The sequence below is a fragment of the Hyperolius riggenbachi genome, chromosome 11 (assembly GCF_040937935.1).
Source record: "Hyperolius riggenbachi isolate aHypRig1 chromosome 11, aHypRig1.pri, whole genome shotgun sequence".
Classification (NCBI taxonomy): Eukaryota; Metazoa; Chordata; class Amphibia; order Anura; family Hyperoliidae; genus Hyperolius; species Hyperolius riggenbachi.
The window spans coordinates 192,961,480-192,989,219 of NC_090656.1; the positions used below are offsets into that span (position 1 = coordinate 192,961,480).

Here is a 27,740-nt window from a genome sequence, read left to right on the forward strand (position 1 = left end):
GTTTACCTTCATTACCTTTGCCTCACCGTAGAGTGCAAGCGCTGAAACAAGCGGATTTTTAAGCAGATTACCTATGGCAGCCTCCATATTCTCTCATTATGAAGTTACTATAAATAATCCCATCATTGCAGACAAGTACCAGGCCTGCCTTGACCATATTCACCACACACAATGGGCTTGATTCACTAAACCATGATAACTCATAGCACGGCCGCGCTAGAATTTTTAATCGCAAATTTTCGCACGCAAAAAATTCGCGATTGCGCGCGGAAATGCAAGCAAAAACGCTAGCGTGGCCGTGCCAGGAGTTATCACAGTTTAGTGAATCAAGTCCAATAAATGCTACCAGGAAGGGTTGTTGTCGGGTATAGAAGAGGTCTATTTTCCCCTTCTAGGAAGTACACTACTAAGAAGCCTGCATCAGTCACTAGAACAGCGAGTTCTCACCCAGCTACAATGCACTCCCTCCCCTGCCAGTTACACGCAGAATGAGGCATTGATTGGTAAAAAGGTGGGGGCCTTCCTCTAACAGCGCATTCTTAACGGAGCTGAGTGGCGAAAGCATTTCAATTACCCTCTATTCTCACATTCAGAAAGAAATACACGGAATATGATGTAGCTAAAGGTTCGAGGAAAAGCGCAGGGCCAAATGAATCATATTATCCAAGACTAGTATGAGAAAATTATAAGAAAATTATTAGAAGATATCTCACTACTGTCTGGCCTTGAAGTTTTCATTTCTTATGCCCCAAATATGTCCTCTGGCTTTTCTTGTAAAGATAAAGTGCATTTTTGATTTGAAAATGGCCATAAACACAGATCAGCACCCCTTAAGTCCTTTCATGATTTAAAGCAGACCTCCAGTGTAAAATTAAAGCCCAAACTTTCAGCACAAGCAGAGTAGCAGGACAAAAACATCTAGGAACTGAGCACTTTAACCACAATATCCAGGTTGTCGGTTAGCCACACCCCCTTTCTGAAAGTTTTTTGCCTTTGCAAAGACTGCTAAGAGATTGTGTCATCTGTGGATGGGAACAGCCTCATTGTGTGGCCTGAGGAGTACTCTGCTTCCACCAGCTCACTGAGCCACAGTATGCTTTCCAGAGCTGCCACAGTGCTTCCTTACTAAATAAAGTAGTCAGCTGTTGCTGGTGTATGTATAAAAAAAAAAAAGGGGGGGGGGGAGGAGGAGGGCCTTGGGCTGTCATAGTACGTGCATTTTAGCTCTTAAAGGGCTTCCGATGCCAACTTGAACATCTATTTTGTACTCACCTGGAATTCCCCGCAGCCCCGAGCAGCAGTGTCAGTCCCTCGATGCAGCAGACTGTAAGGATCGCTACCCACCGGCAGGGTCAGCTCTTCTACGCCTGTGCAGTGGCGTAGCTAAGGAGCTGTGGGCCCAGATGCAAGTTTTACATTGGGGCCCCCTATGCACTCTATACATAATGGATTCGGTGCACCAAAACCTGCCAATGGCAACTACAGTGTCAGAGGTGCAGGAAGGGGATGGGGAACAGTTTATTAATGATTACCACTATTCAAAGTATCTATAGAAATGATTATTAAGAGCACAGGACCAATAGAGTGCTGAAGTTGAGGGAGGGCTCCTCTGGCCCAAGGGCCCCGATGCGGTCGCAACCTCTGCACCCACTATTGCTACGGCCCTGCCTGCGTGCTCAGGTCATCTGGCGCATACTGCGCAGGAATCCTAGCGTAACCATCCCCACAGCTGTGTGGGAGCAGGTAAGACGGTGTCTCCCTGACAGCATGCCACATTGAGTGCAATGGGTTGCAACGTAGTAACGCAGGCATGCTGTATGTTATTTGAGTAACGTGTGTTTACAGTAGCAGTGAGGTACACTTGTTATACTCTATTTCTTACTATATGGGCGTACCGCAACGGTAACGTATGGTGCGTCTTTTCGGCTAAGTTGCGCTGCAATTATTGCAACAGACTGTGTGAAAGGGCCCTAAAGGTTCGTATACACGTCCGATAAAGATCGTTCGTTACGAACGATTCGTGACGTTTACACGATATTCAAATTAGACTGAAAAGATCGTTCGTAATGAACGATTGTGTACACACGTGAACGATATAAGTATAAAGTACTGAACGACGAACGATAAAAAAATGCGTGCGCAAACGGAAGTGACGTTATGACAGGCAATAAGAACATGCGTTATCGGACGATCTTTGTACACACTGCAACGATTGAACGATTATCTTTCGAAAAAATCCGCCGGGTTGGATCGGTCCGATTGAACGATAACGATCGTTATCGTTCACAAAAACGATCGTTCACATTTTTTGAACGCACGATTATCGTTCCGATTGTCGTTATCGTTCGTTTTTGAACGATCGTTATCGTACGTGTGTACTCAGCTTTAGTCTACTGCGATCAACAATCCCTGCACCATCAGGACTGAAAGATCACAGAAGAGAGCAAGGTCAGAGTCACTCAAACTACATTACCGTCAATGGAGCACATGTGCCGATCGTACAAAATCCAGTGATGTACTTACAAGACAAGACAAATAACATTTATATTGCGCTTTTCTCCTTGCGGACTCAAAGCGCCAGAGCAGAGCAGCAGCCACTAGGGCGCGCTCTATTGGCAGTAGCAGTGTAAGGGAGACTTGCCAAAGGTCTCCTACTAAATAGGTGCTGGCTTGCTGAACAGGCAGAGCCGAGATTCGAACCCTGGTCTCCTGTGTCAGAGGCAGAGCCCTTAAAGAGAATCTGTATTGTTAAAATCGCACAAAAGTAAACATACCAGTGCGTTAGGGGACATCTATTACCCTCTGTCACAATTTCACCGCTCCCCGCCGCATTAAAAGTAGTCAAAAACTGTTTTAAAAAGTTTGTTTATAAACAAACAAAATGGCCACCAAAACAGGAAGTAGGTTGATGTACAGTATGTCCACACATAGAAAATACATCCATACACAAGCAGGCTGTATACAGCCTTACTTCTGAATCTCAAGAGATCACTTGTGTGTGTTTACCTTCTGTCCCCAGCTTCTCTCATGCACTGAACATTACAGGCTTCCTGCAGACAGCTCTGCCTATGTCGTTAATTCCTTAGTATGTGACAGACAAGCTCCTTTCACAGCCTCCAGAGGAGGATTTTTATCCAGCTCTCTTCTATCACTGATAAGATAGCAGAGAAGCTGCTGGCTTATGTAAATAAAACACACACTGGAGTGTGCATAGAGGAACAGTTCAACACTGAAGAACTTGGCAGCCTTCCAGACACAGGCCGACAAGTCTGACAGGGGAAAGATACATTGATTTATTACAGAGATGGTTATAGTAGAAAGAGCTGCAGCAAGCCAGATCACATTAGAATAGGTTTAGGAACTTGTAGGATGGTAGAAAAAAACGTAATTTTTGTTACAGAGTCACTTTAACCATTACACCATCAGCCAACTGCTTACCGTCCAGCAGGAAGCACGGTACTGATGGGGTGGGGCTATGCAAATGACCACCATCAAACTCTGCTGCAGGGGAATGGTGCGATTGTCCTACGGCGGGCTTTCTTGCCGCAGGACAATCGCACCCCTCAATGGGGTTGATTTATTAAGCTGCATAGCTAAAGCAGCGCAGCTTAAACAGCGAGAGTGTGCGCATGCTACGCGGCTCAGGGTGGGATGAGTGGAGCAGCGTTATGTGAGTGGAGGGCGCATAAGTTATCAGCGCACTCTACGCAGCACTACTGCGCATAGTGTGCACACAACTCGCGCTACTCACATTAAGCTGCGCTGCTTTAGCAGCACAGCTTGATGAATCAACCGCCATTTATGCAGGGAGCCTTAGGGCTGGTTCAGACGGACGTTTGGAGGCGTTGCGTTTGCTGGCGTCGCGTTTGCTGGCGTTCAGCAGCGTTCGTGTGCGTTTGGATGCGGTCGCGTTTTTTCTTCCCCTAGGGAGACATTAGCCGTCGCGGTTAACCTCCCCTGGAAGCTACATGTAGCTTCCAGGGGCTCCTTGAACGCCAGGGAAAATCGGGACCCAAACGCCGCGTTTGTGTAAACGCGCTTGAAAGCTTGGTACAAGCGCTCCCATTCACTTGAATGGGAGCGTTTAACACCAAGCCCTGAACGCTGGCTGTAAGCGCTCTGCAAGCGTCCGTCTGAACCAGCCCTTAAACACTTCCAGACTGCGCTGATTGAAATCTACGTCCCGTTTTCCACATTATCTCTGCCAGGGTGTAGATTTCAATCCTCCTCGCAGCACACTGCCTCTATTTGCTCCACTCTCTCGCTGCTACATCCCCCTTACTCTGCTGACGGCATGACGGCAGAGCTCCCTGAGCCGGTCAAGAGCAGATTGCATTGTATATATATATATAGACCTTAAATGCGAACTGACCCATACATTGAATAGCACTACTCCCTAAAGTGGGAGGAGGGCTTTCCTGGTAAAGTGGAGATCATGTAATAAATTAAAACCAGTAGCCCTGCCTGTGCTTATGAAAAAACTTTATTGGTACAAAAATTTGCAGTCATGAGTGACTCGGTTTCCCCCAATATAAAACCACTTAAAAACACAATGGAATGGGAGGGAGCGCTCCTTCACAATAAATTCCACCAATCACCATTAGGTAACTGCAGCAGGCGAGATATTGTGAAGGAGCGCTCCCTCCCATTCCATTGTGTTTTTAAGTGGTTTTATATTGGGGGAAACCGAGTCACTCATGACTGCAAATTTTTGTACCAATAAAGTTTTTTCATAAGCACAAGCAGGGCTACTGGTTTTAATTTATTAGCAGATTTTATTGGCTTCGAACCCCGAGATTGCTGTGAGCCAATCACACTGACTAACATTGATGAACAGGGTCAGGAGCCAATTAAATCTGCTCCTGGTCGGCAGTTAGGGTTAGGCAGCCGGATCCCCACTATAGATAGCTGGGCATGGTGTCCCCTGTATTGCCAGCGGCCTTTACTTCCTCCCAGGCTCCAGCGATGAGCAGCTTTAGCCCCCTCCGCTCTGGACGGCACCTCCGCTCGCACTGCAGTTAAGTTCCGGGTCGCGGCTTGATGAAGTCATCAAGCCGGGACCCGACACCGACGGCAGAGCGAGCGGGGATGCCGGCCAGAGCGACAATCGCTGGGGGACTGTCAGGAAGGTGAGTGGATCCTCTTCTTCCCCTCCTACCGCCGCTGCTCAATGGTGATCACTATGATCAGCCAGCGATTGTAGTGATCACGTGATCAGGAGCCAATTGCGATGGCTCCTGATCACTGAGATGAGATGTCAGCTGTCATATGACAGCTTATTCTCCTCTCTCGGGTGTGCACGATCATGTTGGGAGCAGAAGCAGAGTAAATCCTATGCTGCATCTGAGTTGGACAGCCACAGGTGCGGCGTAGGATTTACTATGCTCAGTCCCCAAAAGGTTAAAGGGTCAGAGACTGCTGGTACAGAAAGGGTTAAAGGACACCTGAAGTGAGAAAGATATGAGAGGATGCTATATTTATTTCCTTTTAAACCAATACCAGTTGCCTGGCAGTCCTGCTTTGGCTGCAGCAGTGACTTCAGTCAAACCTCTGATTGGCATGCTTGTTCAGGGGGTCTATGGCTGAGTATTAGAAGCAGAGGATCCGCAGGACAGCCAGGCAATCTGCATTGTTTAAAGTGATCTCGAGTCAAAGCTCAGGATCAAAATGAGATACATACCTGAACAAAGGGAAGTCTCAGGATCCTATTGAGGCTTCCCTCAATAGGAGCCACGCAGGCCACGCTGCAGGAAGAGGAGCTGCAGGACCCCGATAGGATTAGCAACAATGCCTTGTCGCCAATCTGCCAGGAGACATCAGAATACCGAGGGAATCCTCAATAATGACGCTTCCCTCTCTTTAGGTATCTAACTTTAAGGGGCCAGAAATGTAAAGGGTTAAAGTGATCCTGCATCCAGCTGTTTTTTTAAGGGAGACTAAGGCCTGAGTCATAAATGGGGCCCACCGTCACTTGGCATTCCCAGATTGTGTTTGCTCAGGTTGTGTTTTGTATTATAGTGGCTGGATAGTGTGAAAGGCTCTGCCTCTGACACAGGAGACCAGGGTTCGAATCTTGGCTCTGCCTGCTCAGTAAACCAGCACCTATTCAGAAGGAGACCTTGGGCAAGACTCCCTAACACTACTACAGCCTATAGAGCACGTCCTTGTGGCTGCAGCTCTGGCGCTTTGAGTCCGCCAGGAGAAAAGTGTGATATAAATGTTCTGTGTTTGATAGTAAATTAAGGACCAGGAAAAAAATGTGTTAGGTTTAGGAAAAAGTAGTGGAAAGTAACTGCTTTTTCACATCACCCCATATGGTCATAAATACCTATCCTGAAGGGATTCCTGATATTCCCATAACCTCTGGTGTCATGGCCAGGATTATGCAGGTAGAATACCTTTATAACACAGACAGATGTAACTGATAGAACCAGTTAGGTTACCTGGAATTCTTCATCGACCAGTCCATGGGAGACAGCAACTTCACGCAGTGCAGAAGGTCCCTGAGCCCTGAAGAGTCTGTTCAGCAGAACATATATGGCTGGAGATTCAGGCGATGTCTGGAACAGAACTATCAAACCACCATAGAATGAGGCCCGAGACAGGAAATGGGTATAAAGCTTCTCATCCGCTGACAAAAGGGAAAAGGCTTCTTCACAATCAAGCAAGGCAACTGGTAGATCATTAGGAAGGATGTACTGAGAAGGGGCAGCCATGTTGCTAGTAGATGTTACACCTGATAGGGAGACAATAATTAGTATTTAACTACAAGTGATAGCTTTTTCAGAGCCTGTTGCCAGGTAAAATATCAGACCTTTTTTCCTAACCTACATACAAATCTTTAGACCAGAGATGGGAAAACTACGGCCCACATCCGTACACGGGCTGTTGAGGCTTGTTCCAATTAAAGAGCGTTTGCGGATTTTTTTTAAGCGCTGGCGATTTTAGAAATCGCCCTAAAAGTGCTTGTGCAATGATTTCCTATGAGAGTGTTCACATATGAGTGTTCCGATCGCTTTCTGATTTCAAAAGCGCTCCCTATACCATTTTCTGAGCGCTTTGGCTGAATGGAAGGTATAGGGAAATCGCAAAACGCTTGAAAAAGTGCTTTTTACAGCGATTTCCCGTGCGTTTTTAAGGATAAATACATCGTATTTATTCTTTTCCGGGTCAAAGAAGGAAGTGAAAATCTAAATAGCTCAGCAAAAGAGCTTACAAAAGTATTTTTCTAAGCTTAAAGCGCAAGGAAAAGCACTTTGAAAAAAGCTGAATAAATCGCTCAGCACTTGCAATAGCACTGGCGATTTATAATGTGAACAAGGCCTTAGTGGTTTGAATCCGGTTCACCAATAGAGGGCCAGATTCCTCTCCTCCCTCCCTGCAGAGCCGGAAGAGGTGTGTAATGACAGGTTTAAAGTGGCCCTGAACACAAGTAAAAAAAATGCCAAACTGAACTTACCTGGGGCTTCCTACAACCCCGTAGTCTGTGGGGTCCCTGGGCATCCTCTGGGCTCCCTTTGTTCTCCCGCTGGTGGCTCCATTAGCTGCAGGACTTGGCCAGGAGTCGTGCGTAACTGTGCATGCACGGTGAGTCCGCACGTCCATCTTGTTTGTGGCCGTGAGCATTCTGTGCATGTGCAGTTCAATCTTTCAAGAACCGCACATTGCATGTGCAGAATGCTCACGGCAAGGGGAGCGTGTGCAAGACAGGTGCACAGACAGGATGTGCACGACTTCCGTCTAAGACACGCAGCTAATGGAGCCACCAGTGGGAGAAGGGAGGGAGCCCAGAGGATGCCGAGGGACCTCATGGACTATGAGGGGAGTGGGTTGGGACTAGGCAGTTTCAGTATGGTATATGTTACTTGTGTCAAGGGTCACTTTAACTCACCCAATCGCAGCTTCCACCAGAGATCTCCATGACCACAGCAGCGTCATGTGACCCGCGCTCAGTACATGCCAGCATATCACATGATGCCGCTGTGGCCATGAAGATCTCCACTGGAAGCTGCGACTGGTTGATTAACATATTATTACACTCCACTTGACTCTGCAAGGAGGAAGGAAAGGGGCGGGGGGGGGGGGGGGTTGGGCGGTAGATGAGGAGAGGAAGTTGTCCCGCTACTGCTGTAGACTCCCTAAATCAGTGATCTGAAAACTTAGAGGAGTCTGACAGCCACAGTCATAATTCATAAAGGCAAATGCATTGTGGGACTTGTAGTTCCTTTAACAGCTGGAGAGCCGAGTTTGCAGATCACTGGCGTAAATGATCTCTTGTAATTTTTTTTCAGTTGATCGTTTGCCAATTTTTTCTCCCAAGCTCCATGTTCTGTCCTGTGGACTGGGGGATGAGCAGAAGGCATTGCCAATTTAGCAAATCAAAGTCACTAATTTCAGATCAGCTAGCAGGCAGCTGGGTAACTGAACGGTAGCAAATAACTTTGATTTGCTAGATTTAACTCCCTTGCTGGGTGAGAGAAGATTATTCTGCTCAACACAACTAGTGCTCACAGTGCAAGTCTTTAGGGGACCAGAAATCCACGCAATGACATATGGTGGCAAAGGTAAATGTAAACTATACTTCCTATCCCTACATATATTCCAATATTACTGATATTCTAGTATCAGGAACATCAAATTGGCAAGATCTCGCACCCAAACTAGCGGCGCTTTGAAATGTATCCTCCCTGAGGCCTAATTCTTGATCTGAATTGTAAGATTTGGTAAAATAAAAAAATTTCCCTGGAGCACTTGCAAGCTACTAAATAAAATTGGTGATGAAAGGGTTAATGTCCAATTTTGGCATGCTACTGTATATGTCTCTTTGTGGATGCTATGTACACACGCTAGATAGTTCTCTACCGGGGGTGACCTCTGCTAAGGATCTAGCATGTGCCTAGGCAAGCGATCTGCCTGGCGGATCATCTTGGCTGAGTGCATCGGTCACTCACCTCTTCATCGTGTGCCCCTCCGTCAGCCCTCTCCCCTCCCACATAGCGACAGAAAGTGTCACTAGCCTAGGGGTTAGTGAAGCATCCGTATAGCCTCGGCAACGCACTGCCATCCTAGCGATCAAGTTCCAATCCTTCCCAGCCAACAGAGAAAAACAAATACGGTACATAAGGTGGCATAAGGTTTCTGGAAGGGTTAATAACTCACTTAATAGTATCACTGTGTATCTTGTTCACCGTATATTATCTTGCGTTCGCCGTTTGCAGGCTAAACAAAGTTGTATTTAGACTGAACATTGCAGAGTTTTCCATAAGACGCTGGACTATTCTCTGCTAGGAAGTCTTTCATTGTTTACACAGATAAGGTTACTTGTGGTAATAAGCAAGCAGAATGACAATATGGACAACAAACAGCAGAAAAACACGTTTTTATCAAATGTTAAAAAGGACTTCGCAACAAAATACATAATAGCCGCACATGCATGGAAACATCAGAGAGTGCAGTCTATGTACTGTCTGATATCCCTGCGATCGTGTTTCCATAAGCGTGGCTGAAAGCGTGCTATATGGGAACGAGCCCTAAAACTGTGTGTGTGGGGGGGGGGGGGGTCAGTGGCTGGGGGTCTGTGGTCGCGATATCGCACACTACCAGTGCGCACCGGATCAACCGAGATTTTCCAGCATGTCCAATCGATGCTTTTGACCCGAAACCGACCAAATCAAATCGATCATGTGAATGTATTACGCCACCGATTTTTGTCCGGTTAGATAAAATTACTGGATTGGACAGTCAATCAGGCCAGCAAATTGCTAGATGTATGGCCACCTCATGTGTCCAACAGTCCCACCTGACTGACCCTCCAGCTGAAACAAGAGGAGGACCCAAACCTCACTGCACTGGTGCACCCGAACTGAATAAAAAACAAAAAAAGTTAGATAAAAGCGGGGAAAAGTATATGCTGGATAAATGTAGTTTCTGGTGGCTTGAGAGTCATTATTAAAAACAGGACTACTGTAACTAGCACTGTACTATACCTCATACTATACTCACACCATAAAACTATTAGGCAGGGAACACACCTAACTGTTTTCGTACACATTTTCTACACAGAAAAACTGAGAACTCATGTTAATCAATGGGCTAGTTCACACTTAGGCTGCCTTCACAGTGGGACGTTACAGGCGCACGTTAGAGCAGCCTGTAACGCACCCCAACGCACAGCAATGAAAAATCAATGGGCTGTTCACAGTGCCCACGCTGCGTTGGAGTATAACGCTGCACAGTAAATGAACGTGCAGCATGCTGTGCGTTATACTCGTATGTTGCTGTGTTATACTGTTTGCACATGCTCAGTAATGTCTGGGTTTTTTTTGTTTTGTTTTTTTTTTGCCACATGGCTAACTAATATTCACTGCACTGTGGTGTTTACTTCCTGGAGCGGCTACGATTGGCTGGCGGGACCACGTGATGCGGAGTGTTCCGATCACGTGGTCTCCACAGTCTTTTGCCGCATGCGCCGTTTTCGGCCGATAGTATGCATCAAGAGACGCATAACGCGGCTCTATATAATGTCCAACTTCAAAGCTCACATGCGGTACGTTAGGGGCACGTTATTCGATCTTAATGTCGCATCTAACGCAACGTTTGAGCCCTTAATGTGTTTTTTTGACCGGGGAAAAAAAAATAATGGTGAATAGAAACACACTTGGTGTACAGAAAAATGCGCACAGAAAACGGAAAAAACAAGTGTTTTCGGCAAAACGCTCAAGCGCTAGTGCTTTAATACCCTAAGGGCTCGTTCTTACTTGGGCAATTTGCGTTAATTGCAAAACTCAAACGCGTAGCCTGCTCAATTTTTAGGCAATTTCCCGGCAATCGTGTTTCAGTGCTATAGAAGCGAAAATCACTGCAGTGTCCAGTGATTTTTCCACATGAAATCGCAGGAAAAAAAAAAACGAAAAACCCTCAAAACGTTTTGCGCTTTCAAGTATGAATGGGGCCTATCAGTTTTCTGCATGAGTTGCCTGACAGTGCTGCATTGCTGTCAATTGTTTTTCTGCATGTGAAAAATGCATTCAAGCGTGAGCTAGCCCATTGATTAACATTTGTTCTCAGTTTTCCTGTGCAGAAAAGAAAACGCATAGAAAAGCTGATGTGTGAACGGAAGTGAAGACCACATTTTTTAGTATGGCCTGTCTCCACTCGTCAGTTTTTCTGTGCATTTTCTGCACAGGAAAACTGAGAACCATTGTTAATCAATGGGCTAGATCGCTCTTGGATGCATTTTTCACATGCAGAAAAAACAACTGACAGCAATATAGCACTGTCAGGCAACTGATGCAGGAAACGGACGCAGAAAACTGATATACAAGTGTGGATCCAGCCTTAAAGGGAAGGACCAAGCAAAATAAAAAATGAGTTTTACTTACCTGGGGCTTCTACCAGCCCCATGCAGCCATCCTGTGCTCTTGTAGTCACTCACTGCTGCTCCAGTCCCCCGCTGCCAGCTTGCCGACTGGTTTAATGCGTAAATTTGTACGCGTTGCATCACTAACGCGTAAAAATGTATGTGTTAATGTTCCTGCACTAGCGGGAATGCGTAAAAATGTACGCAATGCGACCCCCGAGGTCGGCAAGCTGCCAGCAGGGGACTGGAGCAGCAGTGAGTGACTACAAGAGCACAGGATGGCTGCATGGGGCTGGTAGAAGCCCCTGGTAAGTGAAACTGATTTTTTATTTTGCTTGGGCCTTCCCTTTTAAGAGAAACTCCGACCAAGAATTGAACTTTATCCCAATCAGTAGCTGATACCCCCTTTTACATGCGAAATCTATTCCTTTTCACAAACAGGCCATCAGGGAGCACTGTATGACTAATATTGTGGTGAAACCCCTCCTACAAGAAACTGAGTACGTACTACTGGCAGTTTCCTGTCTGTGAACCTTGCTGCATTGTGGGAAATAGCTGTTTCCAACTGCCAAAAAGCCACGCAGCAGCTACATCACCTGCCAACAGTAAAAATGTCATCATGTAATAAATGTCAGAATGTCAATCAGGGATTTAAAAGATTTTACAATGGGCAAACACTGACTAAATCATTTATGCATAATTATTGTAAAAATGAAGCACTTTATTACATTATTTTCACTGGAGTTCCTCTTTAAGGCTCATACACACAGCCAACTTAATGCACAACGTGACCAACCACACAACAATAAATCGTGAAGAAGGCTCTGCACACAACCAAGTTCAGTAACTTTGCACTTTTAATATCAAATCACACACCAATACAGCATCTGACTGTTATTGCCTAAATTAACAATAACAGTCAGATGCTGTATTGGTGTGTGATGGGATAATAAAAGTGCAAAGTGCAAAGTTCCTGAACTTGGTTGCGTGTGGAACCTTCTTCACGATTTACTGTACGAATTGCCATTGGGTTCCAGCACCGACCACACTCACAATGTTGTGCGATCCTTAGGACTTAGATACAACAAGTTGTTAGTATGACAAGTACGTACACACATGCCAACCAACTCAAATATGTGCACAAGCTAAATGACAAACTGCACAACATGTCCACATTCAAAAACAACAAAGTTGTTCAAAAGACTTGAACACACGTTCCAACTTGCATGATAGTTGGGCAGGTTGATCCACCGGTTGGATCTGGCAAACAACCTGTTATCAGTTTGTCATCTGGTTGTTTGCCAGCCGTACACACGCCCAACTTATCCAACAGACAAGTTTGGAAGATAGCTGTATGTGTGTATTTGCCTTTACACGGTTTGCTGTATAAATACTTTGAGTGCGGCAGGATTTTTATCTGGTTTTGTGAGAGTACTGGTTACCGCATTCTGGATCTACTGCACTTACCTCAGTAGTTGGAAGCCTCTGGAAGGTCCAGAGGCTTCCAGGAACCATTTAGCACCCACAATTCCAGCACAAGTTCCCTGTTCATCTTCTGGCCGCGCTCCTGGCGGTAGACAAGCACATTGGGACTTGGCATGGGTAAGACAGACCAGGGCATGCCCAGTACAAATAAGCCACTCATGCACAGGTTCTTTCCTCTGTGCACGAGCGCTTCATTCTACTGGGCATGCACAGACCTTACTCGAGCATGCTCAGTCAATATATGCTCACCCAAGGTGGTGCACAAGGCTAGACATAAGCAATTGACTGAAGCTAGTTGAATGGGTAAAGAGGGATCCTGCGCTGGATGTTGGACCGTAGGAGGATCCAGAAAACCTCTGGACCACTCAGAGACTTCCCTCTGCTTGAGGTTATTTTATTGGCTTTTACATTGATTCAGATGTACTTTAACCTCCCTGGCGTTCTGATAATGCGCAGCAGCACGGCTGCGCATGGTCTTTTAAACTTATTTTTTTTTAAATCATGTAGCTAGCCTAGCGCTAGCTACATGATACTCCCCCCTCCCAGCGGAATCCCACCCACCCTTCCGATCGCCGCCGGCGATGATGGCCGTCAGGAGATCCCGTTCTGAACGGTATCTCTGTCAGGGCTTCCCCCATCGCCATGTGACGTCATAGGGAGTCTCGATCAACCCCTCAGCGCTGCCTGGCACTAATTGGCCAGGCAGCGCACGGGGTCTAGGGGGGGGGGGGGGCAAAGTGCTTGCTGCGTGTTTAAAAAAAAAAATTATTAAAATTGGCCCACCAGGGCCTGAGCGGCACCCTCCTGCGTCTCTGGACGAGCTCGGCTCGTCCAGAACGCTAAGGAGGTTAAATCACATTGTAAGAAGACCTTGGCCTTCCTCCTTTTATATCCCAAGCCTCTCTGCTGGTCCACTGGTCTATGGATAGCTTCATAGACCAGTAGGGAAGTTCAGATTACCCCATTTTCACCAAATAGGAGAGTTAAAGTGAACCAGAGACGAAGCACCCTCATGTATTTTACCATATATATCAGTGGGAACATTAATGAAAACACCTACCCTGTTTTCCTTCATCCTTCACTGCTCAGCCTGCTTGTTATCAGCCCTGATAAAATCCCAGACTGAGCATTCAGTCTGGTGTTGCTATAATGAGTCAGCTACAATGATTCCTGAGCAGAGCCAGAAGGGGGCAGGCTTGGGCTTGAAAAGACATCAGAGAAGACAGACTCAGCTATGATTCCTGAGCAAAGCCAGACTGAATGCTCAGTCGGGGATTTTATCAGGGCTGATAACAAGCAGGCGAGCAGTGAAGGATAAAACAGGGAGCAGGGTAGGTGTTTTCACTAATGTTCCAACTGATATATATGGTAAAATACATGAGGGTGCTTTGTCTCTGGTTCACTTTAAGGTACCCACACATCATGCAATTTTGGTGGCCAATTCACCAACAGACAGATCTTTCTCTGATCGAATCTGTTGGCCGCCATTAACCACAGGCTGATTCCTGACTGATTTCAGCATGAAATCTTTTGCCAATCTGCCTTGTGACACTGTCTTGCCGCCTTCTGCCCCCCCTAGTGTACATGTACTCCCCAGTGCCCCGTGCAGTTATACTTTACCCGCTGCTGTCCACCGCTGTTTCCTCACTCCTCTACTGAATTCGCAGCCCATGTGGTTGCTGGCACATTGCATTATAGCAGGTGGTACGTACATCTGGAAGAGGAGTGAGGACACAGTGCAGGAGTGAGGACACCAGACAAGTAAAACTGCACTTGGGAGGGGGGGGGGGTTCGTTAGATATGCACTGATTATCGTACGCCATTTCTGCCATGCACCCGAACGAGCATGTGGGCACAAGATTTTGTAGCACGTCTTATCGATAGATGCCAAAATTGGTCGCATCATCGACCAGGCATGCTTTTGGCAGCACCGGTTTTTTTCATCAGATTAAATAATTATCGAATCTGATGGTCGATCGGCCGGCAAATCTATAGATAATGGCCACCTTTACAGTAAGTGATACAGTGAAGTGTCTTCAGTGATAGGGCAGGGCTGACAGTGGAGGATGACGAAAGTCGCGGCACTGGGACAGGTGAGGTTTTACACGCCACGGCCGCCGACGTGGGCAGATCTGTCTCTTGGTCAATCTGCCCAATACATGGCTAGATGAATGGACACCTTTACAATTACATGCTTGCAAATGACAGAAAATCATTACAGTAATACAGTTTACCTTTTTGAATACAATAATGGCTAGTGTCCTGAGAAACACTGAACCCAGCAACTTTGCAGAGCTTGAAAGACCAGTAATACAAGGTGAAAGCTGTTATGCCGGGCATACACAGCATTTTCAGCCCTTATCAATCGAGCCGCTGATCCGACAGGTCCGATGACCTGCCAGATAGATTCCCTGCTCGATCCCCGCTGGCGGACAATAGCAGGGAATCGAGCGGGTGATAAGCAGCACCGGCAGGGATCGATCCGCGCGCACGCGCCGGCATCCAGCCAGGCGCATAATTGGCTAGGTGTATGCCTAGCATTAGTTTCGCTATTTGTAACAGAAAATCTGCATATGTGGAATCTCTGGAACTACTACTCATTTTGACATGTGATTTTCACTGCATGCAAACTGGTCCTAGGCAATTTTCATCATTAACTCCCTTCAAGTTTGTAACAGTTTGTCTACCTTAAAGGATACCCGAAGTGATGTGACATGATGAGATAGACATGTGTATGTACAGTGCCTAGCACACAAATAACTAGGCTGTGTTTTTTTTTTCCTTTCTCTGCCTGAAAGAGTTAAATATCAGGTATGTAAGTGGCTGACTCAGTCCTGACTCAACCAGGAAGTGACTACAGTGTCTCCCTCACTGATAAGAAATTCCAACTTTACTAGCAGAAAATGGCTTGAGAGAGCAAGAGATTTAAAGAACAAAACAAAAAAAAAAAAACACAAGGGGGGGGGGGGCGCTTTCTCATCAGTGAGGGTCACACTGTAGTCACTTCCTGCCTGAGTCAGCCACTTGCATACCTGATATTTAGCCCTTTCAGGCAGAGAAAGGAAAAAAAAACACAGCCTAGTTATTTGTGTGCTAGGCACTGTAGGTAGGGATATGGAGGCTGCATGGTTGTTTCAGACAATACTGCAGCCAAAGAGATCAGCAGGGCTGCCAGGAAACTGTAGTGTTTAAAAGGAAATAAATGTGGCAGCCTCCAATATAGGTTTGCCAACTAGCTTTAAATACCAGCACACATGAACTATACATGCCTTGTAGCCAGTTAGATGCAGTTTAGGCACGAATTATGTGCAAGTAGCCCAAGAACCTGTATAATTCATACGCGCCGGGATTTAAAGAGAATCTGTACTCTAATATTCTTACAATAAAATGTATACCATTCTATTCCTTATGTTCCCCTGAGCCCCTCTGTGCTGTTTCTGTCACTCCCTGCTGCAATCCTGGCTTGTAATTAACAGTTTTAGGCAGTGTTTACAAACAAATGACTGGCTTCTAACCAGAGTATCATAGGCTGAGAACAGCTTACTGTGTGATTCATGCAGAGCTTGGAGGGTGTGTGTAAAGCTTCTGCCAATGACAAGCAGTGCTGCACATTCCACACAATCCAGCCTCAGCCCGACAGAGGAAAGAAGATAAGATTTATTACAGAGACAGTGCAACTAGAAAAGGTTGCAGTAAGACAGACCACATCAGAACAGGTATAGAAACTTATAGAATAGAAAAAATAAGGCTCAAAATTTTGTTACAGAGTCTCTTTAAAGGGATGAGGTGGCAATCCTGCTCCCATATCCCTCAATTCAGGTTACCTTTAAAGTGTACCCGAGACATCACCAAGTTAAAGAAAACCTGTAACGGAAAAAAACCTCCCCTGGGGGTTACTCACCTCGGGTGGGGGAAGCCTTCGGATCCTATCAAGGCTTCCCCCGTCCTCCTCGGCCCCACGGCAGCAGCGATAAAGCTCCCCGAACAGTGAGGATGTACCGTAAATATTTACCTTCCCGGCTCCAACCTAGACGCAGTATCGGCTCTCCACTCGGAGATAGGTGAAAATAGCCGATCGCTGTCGGGCCGCTCTACTGCGCAGGTGCAAGTATCCTGCATCTGCGCAGTAGAGCGGACCCGCCAGAGATCGGCTATTTTCACCTATCTCCGTGGGGAAAGCCGCAGCAGCGCCCCCGCTGGAGCCAGGAAAGGTAAATAAATTATCACTTATCAAGGGAGCCAGCGCTGGACTGCTTGCAGCTACCGGGTAGGGGGAAGCCTCATTGGGACCCGGAGGCTTCCCCCTTCCGAGGTAGGTGAGTAAGGCCCCCCCCCCCCCCCCCCCGTGGAACTTTTTTCTTTTTGTTACAGGTGCCCTCTAAAACAAGACAAAACAAAAAATAATAACCATTTACCTAAGAAGAGGGAAGCCTGTGGATTCTATAAGGCTTCCCAAGCCATCCTTAGCGAGAACCTATCTAATAAAAGCCCTGGGTATCTGCATCCATGTGAGCCGTGTACTTGCAGGCAGGAATACATTCCAGCGCCTGTTCTCAAAATGAGCCCAATTGTCTAGTATCGTATAACTCTAAGGTGCAACACTCTACTGAGACTTACCGAATATTCCGGCGTATAAGACGACCCCCCCCCCCAACTTTTCCAGTTAATATATAGAGAGTTAGGGATATACTCGCCATATAAGACTAACCCTCATCCAACACACACCAAATAAAAAACAAAACAAAACATCATGTACTGGTGCTATGTATGAACAACTACTGGTGCTGTACTGTATGTGGTACCCAGTATATAGGCGATTGACTGTTTGGATTGGTCAACTCTCCTTCTCTCTAAGTGGTATGGTCAGTTCTCCGTTTATCAGAGCCATATGGAAGAATAGATTGCGCTGTGCCCATAAAACACGCCTCTTTCACGCTTCTGGCCCACCCTTGTATCCTATTTGCCTCTCAGATCTCGCACATGTGCGCCTGCACCACTTCACTACAGTCCTCAGCAGCGAGATCTGAGTGTCGGTAACAGGATAGGGCGTATCACCCGGTATCAATGACACTCGGAGTATAAGAAGACCCCTGACTTTTCAGAAGAATTTCAAGGGTTAAAAAAGTAGTCTTATACAGTATATAATGACAGAGCTAGTTCAAAGCAAATGTACAACCACTAGATTGTAGGAGCCCATTTGAGGTGGTGAGAGAATGTCAACTCATAGCTCCCCCCACATTGCTGCTGCAGGCATCGGGTCACAGTAAGGACCAGATGCTATCCTGAGATGGGAGAACACTGCTACATTGTTCCCCCTCCACCTGACATCTGCCTTTAGGGTCGCATGATGATAGACTGCCAGGTGATGCAGCCAACAGGGCAGTGGGAAAAGGTCTGCTCCCCATCTGATGAAATGGTCACAATTTGCTTCTCTGAAGTGAAAAAAAACCTTATGATATAACGAATTATATGTGTAGTACGGATAATGAATAGAACATTAGTAGCAAAGAAAATAAACTCATTTTTTAGTTATAATGTATAGTTTTTTTTTTTTTTTTTTAAATAACATTGCATCATTCTGTCACAGTTCCAGTTCTGAAACCATACTATTTTAACTATTTGACATTCCTGGACGTGAAACTCACGTCCAGGAAGCCATGTGCGCTCCTGCGCGTCCACGCGGCCGATCGCGCACGTGCACGCGCGCTCCTGGCCGGCCGTTTGTTAGCCAGTGAATCAGTGAATCGGGCAACGGTGCCCGATCACTGATTCCTCTCCCCCGCAGAAAAAGCGACAGCTTCTCTCGGAAGCTACGCTTTTTCTGCTTCCTATGTCGCTCTAAGCGTACGTGGTACGCTTAGAGTGACATCACTGTAAACAACTCATGGCTGCCATCTTGTGGCCAAAAAGTAAACTACATCTAAATGTTAAATAAAAATAAAAATACACGTATATTTACAAAAAAAAATACAATTTCAATCCCACCCTCCCAAAAATACCCACAGAAAATGTTTAATTAAAAAAAACAAAAAAACATTACAATAAAAAAAAAAAAAAACACAAATATTTACCTAAGGGTCTAAACTTTTTAAATATCTATGTAAAGATGAAATATTTCTTTTTTTTTTTTATTATAAGCTTGTAAATAGTGATGAATGCAAAACGGAAAAAATGCACTTTTATTTCCAAATAAAATATTGTCGCCATACATTGTGTTAGGGACATAATTTAAATGGTGTAATAACCGGGACAAATGGGCATATACAATACGTGGGTTTTAATTATGGAGGCATGTATTATTTTAAAACTATAATTGCCGAAAAGTGAGAAATAATGATTTGTTTCCGTTTTTTTCTTATTCTTCCTTTTAAAATGCATTTACAGTAAAGTGGCTCTTAGTAAAATGTACCCCCCAAAGAAAGCCTAATTGGTGGGTGAAAAAACAAGATATAGATCAGTTCATTGTGATAAGTAGTAATAAAGTTATAGGCTAATGAATGGGAGGTGAACATTGTTCGGATGCATGAAGCGAAAAACGACTGAATGCGAACTGGTTAAAGAGAAGCTGAAGTCTTGTAAAAATCCTGTTTTTATTTTTAAAATGTGTTTAACATTACTGCCCTACTTAAAGAGACTCCGTAACAAAAATTGCATCCTGTTTTTTTATCATCCTACAAGTTCCAAAAGCTATTCTAATGTGTTCTAGCTTACTGCAGCACTTTCTACTATCACAGTCTCTGTAATAAATCAATGTATCTTTCCCCTGTCAGACTTGTCGGCCTGTGTCTGGAAGGCTGCCAAGTTCTTCAGTGTTGTGGTTCTGCTATGAACTCCCCCTTCCAGGCCCCTCTATGCACACTGCCTGTGTATTATTTAGATTAGTGCAGCTTCTCTCTTCTCTCTTATCTTTTACAAGCTGGATAAATCGTCCTCTGAGCTGGCTGGGCTTTCACATACTGAAGAATTACAGACAAGGGCAAAGCTGTTTGCAGGAAGAAACGAGCAGCCTGAAACTTCAGTGCATGAGAACAGGGGGAAAGAAACACACAGATGATCTCTTGAGATTCAAAAGGAAGGCTGTATACAGCCTGCTTGTGTATGGATGTATTTTCTATGTGTGGACATACTGTACATCAACCTACTTCCTGTTTTGGTGGCTATTTTGTTTGTTTATAAACAAACCTTTTAAAACTGTTTTTAACCACTTAATGCGGCGAGGAGCGGCGAAATTGTGTCAGAGGGTAATAGGAGATGTCCCCTAACGCACTGGTATGTTTACTTTTGTGCGATTTTAACAATACAGATTCTCTTTAAATCGTCTCATCCCCCGCCGTTGTAATCTAACTAAATACCCCCTACTAATGACCCTTTGAACTTCCCTGCAGTAAAACCTATCCCAAGCTGTCTCTCACTGTTTCTGGGCTGTTTATGTGCTACAGAAAACAGGACTGTATTCGACCCAAGTTGGGTCCAATAGCTCAGAGACGCTCTATTGCATACAACTGCTTATTTTATATCTCTTCTTGTACTGGAAAACAATATGAGACGCTTTTCTTTGCTACCTCGGGCCTCCTCCAGCCCCTTGCGCCTCACCATGTGGCTCAGTGAGTCGCAATGACGTCATCTGGACTGTACTGCGCCTGTGCAGTACAGTTCGGATGACGTCAGTACGACTCAGAGCCGCTCGTGCAGGTGCAGTAGGCATCTTGCACCAGAGGGGACCCTGGACCACCAGTGTGGAGTGGAGCTGCAGCGTGAGCACAGGACAGCTGGCAGGGGCTGGAGGAAGCCCCAGGTAAGTGCATTTTTTTTCTTTACACAGTGCTCGGATGTGTCCTTTAAAAACAGAAGGAATTTGTGATAATTCAGGTTGGAGTGAGTATAGTATGTCTCCCACGATACATGTCTGTGGGCCAGATTTATCAAGAGTGTCTGAGACAAAACATTGGTAGGTTTTTAGAAATCCGTGCAGAACTGTCTCAGGCAGCTTAAGAAATCATTATAGTGCAGATTCCTTCTAAAACTGTTGTAAAATAGGATGAGTTAGGAAGGTCTCTCAGACAGTGCAGAGTGTGAGGGGAATTGCTGTTGCTGAGGTAATCAATACATCTGCTGTATTGATAGCAGCAGGCTCTGAGGAGGAATTCAGCCGGTGGGAGGAGCACCACACAAATCATGTCTAGCCTGCACTCTGCAGTCATGTCTAGCCTGCAGTTCTACATCTGTAGAACTGCTATCAAGCACTTCTTAATTTGCGCCAGTTTAGGGAAGGATTTGCACTTTTCTTAACTGTAGTGCAGCTCTAGAAATTCATACTAAATTGCCACTATTACCTAGGATTTAAGAAGGTCCTTATCAGGGCTGTGGAGTCGGAGTCGTGGAGTCGGGCAATTTTGGGTGCCTGGAGTCGGAGTCGGGAAAAAATGCACCGACTCCGACTTCTAATGAATTTGTAACTGTAATTAAAATAGAAAATATGATAAAATGTTCTATTTCTCAGATAATAGTCATTAAAAAAAAATATATAGACAGTATATATACAGTAATAGCTGTGCTTAGTCCACAAAAATGAAACAAACCAATCAAAATTAGTTACTTGTGCTGCTTCAATAAAGCAGTCCCTGTATTTTTAAGGTCAGATATACATATCTGATGTGTACACAGGAATCTCTTATATATACTAAATAACATCTATGCTGTAAGAATAAAGCCTGATGTGTAGCTGTGTCACTAATAGAGATGGTCAATGAGATGGAAATAATTCTGCACTGATGCTGATTTATGCAAATGTATGCACTCTCTTTGCTGATTAAATCAAATAATTTGATATGTTGTTAAAATTTGGTTTGGTGACTACAAATTAAAGGGTACCTGAGACGGATGAAAAGTAAAGTTTTATACATACCTGGGGCTTCCTCCAGCCCCCTTCAGGCTAATCAGTCCCTCGCTGTCCTCCACCACCCAGATCTTCTGATATGAGTCCTGGTAATTCGGCCAGTCAGCGCTGTCCGGCCGCATGCCGCTCCCACAGCCAGGAACATTCTGCACCTGCGCAATAGTGCTGCACAGGTGTAGTAGGCTCCTGGCGGCGGAGTGTGTGCATGCGCACTACGCCCGATTGGCTCAAGTACCTGGACTCATAGCAGAAGATCCAGGTGGTGGAGGAGGACAACGAGGGACTGATTATCCTGAAGGCGGCTGGAGGAAGCCCCAGGTATGTATAAAACTTTAATTTCATCTGTCTCAGGTTTACTTTGTTACTCAGTAGTACTATACTCTACATATGCACTCCCCACAGAGCTGCAGGGAATCCACTGAGAATGCTGTGCACATTGAACACAGAGGTGTTGTCTGTCACCCATAAACCTTGTTCAGATTGTGCATGAAGAATGTGTAATAGAGGAAGAATCTTCTCATTCCCCTGCAGAGCACCTGCACATCACTCTTACATGTACCCACACTTACATTGCCTAGGGCCTGATAGATGTTCTTTGTTCCGGTTTGTACCTTTTACAAGTACTCTTACCAAGGACTAGTTTTAGTCTAAAGGGAATAAATATAGTAGTCTACATATCCTTCTCACTTCAGTTGTCTTGTAAAATTCCTAAGCGTTGGCAGTAAAGAGACGAATTTCATGTTACATACTTTTAATCAACAAAATTGTAATATGCAAATTAGAGGAGTCGGAGTCGAGGAGTCAGAGGAATCCTAAACTGAGGAGTCGGTGGATTTTTGGACCGACTCCACAGCCCTGCTTATCATGCAGAGCTGTTCTCCCTGCTGGTTAGAACAGTTTAAGAAGAGAGAAAAAAAAAAAAACACTGTCTGTAATGCGTTGATAAATCTTCCCCTGTAACTCTGGGTGTTTCAAGTCCTACTCCATAGAGCCACATTAATCCATGCCATGCACTGATGACGACCAACCGTCTTAAACAGTCTGTATGCATGTTGGATTATTATGGCTGCGTACAATTAAAGCTGACACATAATTGCATTCCAGCGGTTCTGGAGGTGTGGCTAGCTTACAGGGACAACAAGAGATAATTTGCATATCCAGCAGTAAGGCATCATGGGACACATACGCTCACTCCAACCTGAACTAATCACAAATTCCTTCTCTTTTAAGAAGGCAAACTTCGTTTTGCGCTACATCAGGGGATGAACGTATCTAGATCCCCCAGATGCTTCCCACTTCCTCCTCAAGACCAATGCCTGGAACCCTGTTAAAGTTTGCGCCCCCTCTTCATGCACAAGTGCGGACGAATTTCACCTACACACTAAGCCGAAACGACACGTTTATGAATGGCTTCAGCCTTATGCACAGGCAAGGCCGTACTTCGAGCACAGCCACACTCGTGCATGGCAGGGAGCGTGGCCACGCCAACATCGCCGACAAGCTATTGTCAGATATGTATTAGGGCTCCGCCCACCAACAGTGGTCTCCAGGATGTGAGAAGGTTCTCCATGGGTACACTTTAACCCTTCTCCTAACTGATGCCTAACATTGCCCTCTAATGTTCATCTATGTCCTTTAAAGAGAACCCGAGGTGTGTTTAAAGAATGTTATCTGCATACAGAGGCTGGATCTGCCTATACAGCCCAGCCTCTGTTGCTATCCCAAACCCCACTAAGGTCCCCCTGCACTCTGCATTCCCTCATAAATCACAGCCGTGCTGTGAGGCTGTGTTTACATCTGTAGTGTCAGTCTCAGCTGCTCCCCCGCCTCCTGCATAGCTCCGGTCCCTGTCCCCGTCCCTTCCCTCCAATCAGCAGGGAGGGAAGGGATGCAGGCAGGGACTGGAGTTCTGCAGGAGGCGGGGAGAGCAGCAGACTGACACTACAGAGATAAACACAGCCAGCTCTGACAAGCAGAGTGCAGGGGGACCTTAGGGGGGTTTGGGATAGCAACAGAGGCTGGGCTGTATAGGCAGATCCAGCCTCTGTATGCAGATAATATTCTTCAAACCCACCTCGGGTTCTCTTTAAGTGATTTCAGCCTAACCTTGTCCTGCAGCTCTGTTCAGACATTCAACAATCGTTCATAAGCATTTCAGCCCATCACAAAACTACCGCTTTGGCTGGCAAAAGTCCTAACCAAATCTAAAGAGGGAACACTGAAGCCTCCAAGGCATGACTTACTTTTCTTCTGTATCTTCCTTACTTTAACCACGTGTTCAGGGCTTTTCAAACTCCAAAAAGCAGCAGTCTGCAGTTAAAGAGAAACATTTTCATAAATATAAATGGGTGCTTTACAAGGCTTTTTGAACTTTAAAATTAAAATAAACTCAGTTTCAGTCAGCTAAGAATTACCAGAGCTGACAGTAAGCTCAAAATGCTCCTCTCTGCAACCTTGACAACAGAACGGTGTGTGGAGCACTGTTACCAGGACACTATCAAGAAACACTTTTCCATGACGCTCTATAAATGGTATCTTGCTGCACGGTTAATTGCACAGAGCAACAGCCTCTCCGTTAGGCTCAGTTCACACTGCACAGATGAAAAACTGATCTATGGAACAGACCAGTTTTTAAAAGGCAGGTTTTTCATCTGGGACTATCCGTTCCATTAGTGCGCGGTCAATGCTATGCGTCCGTTGATCCTGAAAAATGGATCCCACCCAAACTTGCAGTCCGATCGGCAGAAGGGGACAAACAGATCCATTCTAATGGAGCAACGTAAATGGATCCCATTGATTAACACATAATCCGTTGGGATCCGGTCCATTTAGTTCCGCTAAATGGACTATTTTTAAAGGACAAGTGTAGCAAGAGGTATATGGAGGCTGTCATATGTATTTCTTTATAAACAATACCAGTTGCCTAGCAGGCCTGCTGATCTATTTAGTTGCAGTAGTGTCTGAATCACACCAGAAAGGAGCATGCAGCTAATCTTGACAGTTAGGACAATAATGTCAGAAACACCAGATCTGCTGCATGCTTGTTCGGGGTCTATGGCTAAAAGTATTAGAGGTAGAGGATCAGCAGGATAAGCAGGCAACTAGTATTGCTTAGAATGAAATAAATATGGCAGTCTTCATATCCCTCTTGCTCCAGTTGTCCTTTAATGCTAGTGTGAAATGGGCCTTACTCATTTGCTACACCTGGAAAGATCCATCGTTTGGCACCAAACGCTGTTCATTACAACAGCACGGTGACGTAGTGATGAGCACTCTCGCCTTGTAGCGCTGGGTCCCAGGTTCAAGTTTCAGCTCGGGTACTATCTGCACACAGTTTGTAAGTTCTCCCTGTCTTTGTGTGGTTTTCCTCCGGGCACTCCAGTTTCCTCCCACGTCCCAAAAACATACAGATAAGTTAACTGGCTCCCTCCTAAAATTGGCCCTAGACTACGATACATACATAGACATAGGACTATGGCAGGGATTAGATTGTGAACCCCTCTGAGAGACAGTTACGTGACAAGACTATGGACTCTGTACAGCATTGCAGAAGATGTCAGCACTATATAAATACAAAAAAAAAAAAAAAATAATGATAACAACAACCATCTGTGCAGCCATACAAAGGACAGGGAAACAGACCGCTGTACAGCAAGAACAATAAAAGATTTTCCCACAGGAATAATAAGGAGCAAGAGAAATTCAATCCACAGGTTTCCTTAAAAGTATGTCAGTAACATTAGCAGACATCAGTACACACACTTTAAGCCGCATCTACACGCGTAGATGCGGCCGCGATGCTCCTTATCAATCGATCGATTGATAAGATCCGACAGGACGGATCTTGCTTCCGCCGATACCCTGCTCGCTCCCCGCTAGGGGACAATGGCAGGGAATCGAGCGGAAGATAAGTGGCGCGGCGCGGGGACAAGCGGGTATTGATGCCGGCGCATGCGCGGGCGAGCGGGGACGCGGAAGAGGCGATCCGGCGGCTAATCGAGCTGCCGGATCGCTGCAATGTCCCATCGTGTAGATGGGGCTTAAGATTTTCAACTGAGATGATCAATCTGGCCATCTAACGATTAAAGCTAAGTACACACATGCAATAATTGTTGCCCGCAGAAGATCAGGAAATGATCCTTAATGCTGGGAATACACGGTGTGTTTATGCGCCGGAATCGAGCCGCTGGCTCGATACCGGCGCATCCCCGTGGATCGATTCCCGCTCGTCCCTGCGGGCATTTCCTAATCTTCCGTGCGTTTCTTTTTTGTTCTTCCTGCCAGTATCGAGCACGGATTCGATCCGGTGGGGTTTCGGACAGGTCGGAAATTATCAATCGAGCCATCAGCAGCTCGATTGGTGATTTTTAAACGAACCGTGTATTCCCAGCATCAGGGGACAATTCAGGGCATGATGCTGTACAGACGCAATGCATTATTTTGCTATGGAGATGATGGAAGGACAATGACCAGTGCATGATAGGAGTGGCTTCCCACAGATTAGGGAAATGATGTGAACAATGCAATCAGTACTGCACTTGTGCCGTTAGATCCATCACGGTGGATCCTCAAAGCTACATCCAAAGATTGTGAGAAATGATCAAATACTATCTATCTTTCAAGATTTCCATGCAATCTGATGTGAGCGTTTATTAAAACTACAGACAATACATTAAACATTGATGGTCGATCTAGGCAAGGTGCCGTAGACTTCACAGACACATCATTTGATAATCGTTTATAGCTCTGTACACATTGCTATGAACAATTATGTGCCAAAGTGATGCGTCATGTCGGTCATTCAAAAGGCTCAAGAATCGTTAGGGATCATTTGATTAACTCGTCAGTTCTTTTTTTCTAGTTGTTGCACGATATACGAATGATGAGTCGAACATTTCAGATGATTTTTGCCCTTTGTATGAACGAGCCTTAAAGGACTTCCGAGACGAGGGGGCTTAAACAAATTTTACTCACCTGGGGCTTCTTCCAGCCTATAGCAGCTATCTCGTGCCCTCATCGCAGCCCGATCCTCCATTTTGTCCTGCTAGCCATCCGTGAAGATCGCGACCCCGCCGGTGGGTCATCCACATCATCTGGCGCGTACTACGGTACCTTGCCTAGATCCACCATCATTTACCAATCTTCACAGGTGGACAACACGGAGGACCGGGCTGCAGCAAGGGCACAAGACGGCTGAGATGGGCTGGAATAAGCACCAGGTGAGTAAAATTTGTTAAAGCCCCCTTGCCTTGAAAGTCCTTTAAGTACATTGAAATGCTGCTGTATACACACTAGTTGAACAAATGATCCTTGGCTGAAGCAATTATTATTGGCCACCCCACCTACATTTATCTAGTGTGTGCAGGTACCTCCTAGAATTGACATCAGTAAAGTGAAATCTGGTGGATTGCTATAGGTGACTGCAGGTTTGCACATTGCACTAACCTGTTGTGTGACTCTGCTCCTGGCGTGATGGGAGTATTTCAGGATATTGAAGCAGAAGCGCAGCCCAGTCACACAAGCCAGGTTGAGCACAATAGCTGGCCTCCAGCTGCTGCTGTCCTAGACGAGGCTGTGTGAATGAAGTACCTCCACTTCCGCCTTATGGCTCTAGTGACTCCACACATCGCGCCCCGTAGCCGAGGGCTCCAGCCAATCAGCGATGTCGCGGAGACCATCTCATACAATGAAATGGAGGGGTGTGTCTTCAGCTGGCCATTCATCCTTATGCGCGGAGCCAATCACCGATACTCACGGCTGCCATGTGCCTGCATTGCCTTCTGCACATGTGATGAGATGGTCCGTTGGGCTGTAGCAGCTACTTGCGGATAATGAAAGTGAATGCCTGGAACAGTACGACCCCCAGCCGCCGCCAGGCGCACGTGGCCGTTGTGTAGAGAGAGGGGTAGGCACGGCTGAAAGTTTTTATAGAATAAAGTCGTGGTAGTGTCCTACACAGAAGGGAAGAGACTTTATTAGTGCGACGTGATGCCTGTGGCT

At 45.7% G+C, this 27,740-nt stretch overlaps 1 protein-coding gene across 2 annotated transcripts in view; it reads right to left on the reverse strand.

The window, feature by feature from the left end:
* DPP3 (dipeptidyl peptidase 3) overlaps positions 1-27,355 on the reverse strand; it is an 83,367-nt gene extending 56,012 nt beyond the window's left edge. Inside the window, exons 1-3 of one of the 2 annotated variants that reach the window (XM_068259518.1) lie at positions 27,186-27,355; positions 23,984-24,050; positions 6,444-6,736 (exon numbers count right to left, since the gene is read on the reverse strand). In XM_068259518.1, coding sequence (XP_068115619.1) covers positions 6,444-6,716 — 273 coding nt within the window. In that variant the 5' untranslated portion in view covers positions 6,717-6,736; positions 23,984-24,050; positions 27,186-27,355. Of the gene's footprint in view, positions 1-6,443; positions 6,737-11,771; positions 11,834-23,983; positions 24,051-27,185 lie in introns of those variants that run through there. The other variant, XM_068259519.1, reaches the window with a different exon arrangement.
* Between the last annotated feature and the right edge of the window lie 385 nt (positions 27,356-27,740).